Source organism: Lucilia sericata, unplaced genomic scaffold, assembly GCF_015586225.1.
Source record: "Lucilia sericata isolate MDLA Ls3-8-SP2 unplaced genomic scaffold, ASM1558622v1 Contig007179F_arrow, whole genome shotgun sequence".
Taxonomy (NCBI): Eukaryota; Metazoa; Arthropoda; class Insecta; order Diptera; family Calliphoridae; genus Lucilia; species Lucilia sericata.
Genome location: NW_023997897.1, coordinates 10,001 through 12,231, shown reverse-complemented (window position 1 = coordinate 12,231; position 2,231 = coordinate 10,001). Strand labels below are relative to the sequence as shown.

The 2,231-nt window shown below is 32.0% G+C and overlaps 2 protein-coding genes across 2 annotated transcripts in view; both read right to left on the bottom strand.

Annotated features, from left to right (window-relative positions):
- Positions 1–570: 570 nt before the first annotated feature.
- Positions 571–1,600, bottom strand: LOC119615694 (NADH dehydrogenase [ubiquinone] iron-sulfur protein 3, mitochondrial-like). The gene is given in 10 exon segments (XM_037971697.1): positions 571–662; positions 665–691; positions 694–709; positions 778–794; positions 797–959; positions 961–1,010; positions 1,013–1,111; positions 1,114–1,269; positions 1,328–1,410; positions 1,472–1,600. Coding segments are annotated over 9 exon segments (702 nt in total). The 5' UTR covers position 1,410; positions 1,472–1,600.
- A 332-nt stretch (positions 1,601–1,932) lies between these two features.
- LOC119615696 (probable isoaspartyl peptidase/L-asparaginase CG7860) overlaps positions 1,933–2,231 on the bottom strand; it is a 1,212-nt gene continuing 913 nt past the window's right edge. The window contains 1 exon segment of the mRNA XM_037971700.1: positions 1,933–2,231. This exon segment is cut by the window's right edge and continues 345 nt beyond it. Within this exon segment, the coding sequence (XP_037827628.1) occupies positions 1,948–2,231 (284 nt within the window). The 3' untranslated portion in view covers positions 1,933–1,947.

Here is a 2,231-nt window from a genome sequence, read left to right as displayed (position 1 = left end):
CGGCCGGCAAATTGTAGGACTTTTTTCTAATTCGACATAACCTCAAATTGCAAGTGCAGTACTTTCTAGCCGTCCGAACAATTCGGGGAGTTCTTTACTTCATTTTTTTAAAATATAGTTAAGGAATTGCTTTGCTGTATCTACCTCCAGCTTTTCTAATATGTACCCATTCATGTCTGAAAATTCGCAGAAAATCTATACATAGTACTATTTAGTAATATTTGAAAATTTCTCTTTTTATAGAACATTTTGGACTATCTTTTTTATGGGAAAATTCCTTTATAGAATATTTTAAAAAATTATTGTTTTATAAAATATTCTCTATTTTTACAGAAAAATTTCAAAATTTTTTTGTTTTTATAGAAAATTTTCAAACACTTTTTTTACGGAAAATTTCACTTTTTATGATTTGTTTTAAATAAAAAAATATTAGTTTCTTAATTGTGGCCGATTATATCCATTTTCTAGCCATTTATATATTTATAATATTTTCAACATTTGAACTAATATTAGTTGTATTAGCAGAATAGTTGTTTATGTAAAACTGCTCTTTACTTCTTCTTTTCGCCTTCAACAATTTCTGGCGGGAGGGTTAGCATTACGGAAATGGGGGAATTGTTCCCAGGGGGGCAGACAAATCGAATTTCTAAATTCTTGAGCAATTCCAAAGGTTCACAAACAACACGTTTTTCTCGTCATCATAACGTAACTGCAAATAAAACAACAAATTTATTAATAAAATAAAAAATATTTGTTAAAACAAATCCTTTAACTTACTTCAACATAACCGGACAAGGAAAATCACGACGTTGGGGATGACCTTCGAAACCGTAATCGGTGAGAATACGACGTAAATCGGGATGATTGGCAAAGAACACACCATACATATCATAGATTTCACGTTCGTACCAGTTGGCAGCCTTATAGACCTCATTGCAAGAGTCCAAGGGAGTCAATTCAATCGGTGTAGGTTTTGACACGAATGCGAGAATTGTAACGCAACGAAAGATGTTATAGATAACCTCGAAACGGTATTTACGTGAAGGCACATCCATACCGGCAATATCGACCAAATTGCTGAATTGAGCCTGATGATGATCCTTCAAGAATGCAATACAGGCACAACACCTTCGGGAGCGATAAGCACTTCCAATTCATCGCCAGCGGTCAGTTGTACTTTTTGCACATACTTGGGCATACATTCGGCAACATAACGACCGAAATCCGAAAGACTGGCACGAGAAGCCTCATTGGGTTTACGGATAGTGGCTTGAAAAGCAAAATTGATCATAAATTATGAAATTTTCTATTACATCTCATAACTAACTTACGTTTGTCTGTCTTTTGCTATCAGCAGCAGAACTGGCTAAACGCATTGCCCCAACATTAGAAGCAGCAGCAGCTGTCATACCTTAAATAACAGAGATTTTTATAATTTAGTTTTGCTTGTTTTTTGTTTTATATTGCTCACCCATTTTTAGCAGCAACTTGTGTAACCAATTTTAAACCAAAATTCCTGATTAGGCTGCCATTGTGTACAATTTTCCAGGATTTCTCGTAGTCCCTCCTGAATCGTGCAAAATTTTTTCCTGCCTTTTGACAGTTTTATGTAATATGGTTGTTATAATATTGTTGTTGTTAAACAGCTGTGAATATTGGGTTGTATTTGGTTCATGCAGTGTTGCATTTTAAGGGTAGTTGTTTATCAGAGGGAAAAAGTACTTGTTTTTTATTTATATTCTAGTTGTAAATATGTAGAACGAAAAATTTTAATAATGAAATTTTAGATTATTTTATTTTACAGACCTATATAAAAAAATTCGATGACATTTCTTTTTATATAAATTTTGTGACAAATATTCTATTTATTAAAAATTTTCTTTTTATAGATTTTAGATATTTTTTTAGATTTTCTTTTTATACAAATTTCCTCAAATTTTCTTTTTTTTACAAAAATTTTCGATAAATTTCCTTTTTTACAAAAATTTTCTTTTTATACAAAATTAAAAAAAAAAAAAAACAATTCACAAATTTACAATTGCTCCGTGAATTCTTCATTATGATTAATTCCAAACCTATATCTTTCCCCTTTGTATATGCCCATGCCATGCGTTTCGAAGTCCAATATATGCCAATTTCTCCTTTAGAATCAATTGTTATAGCTCCGCCAGTACCAACTAAACGTTCAGTCATTTCTTTGCAGCTTTCTTCCGTTGCCTCTTGAGCAGTCT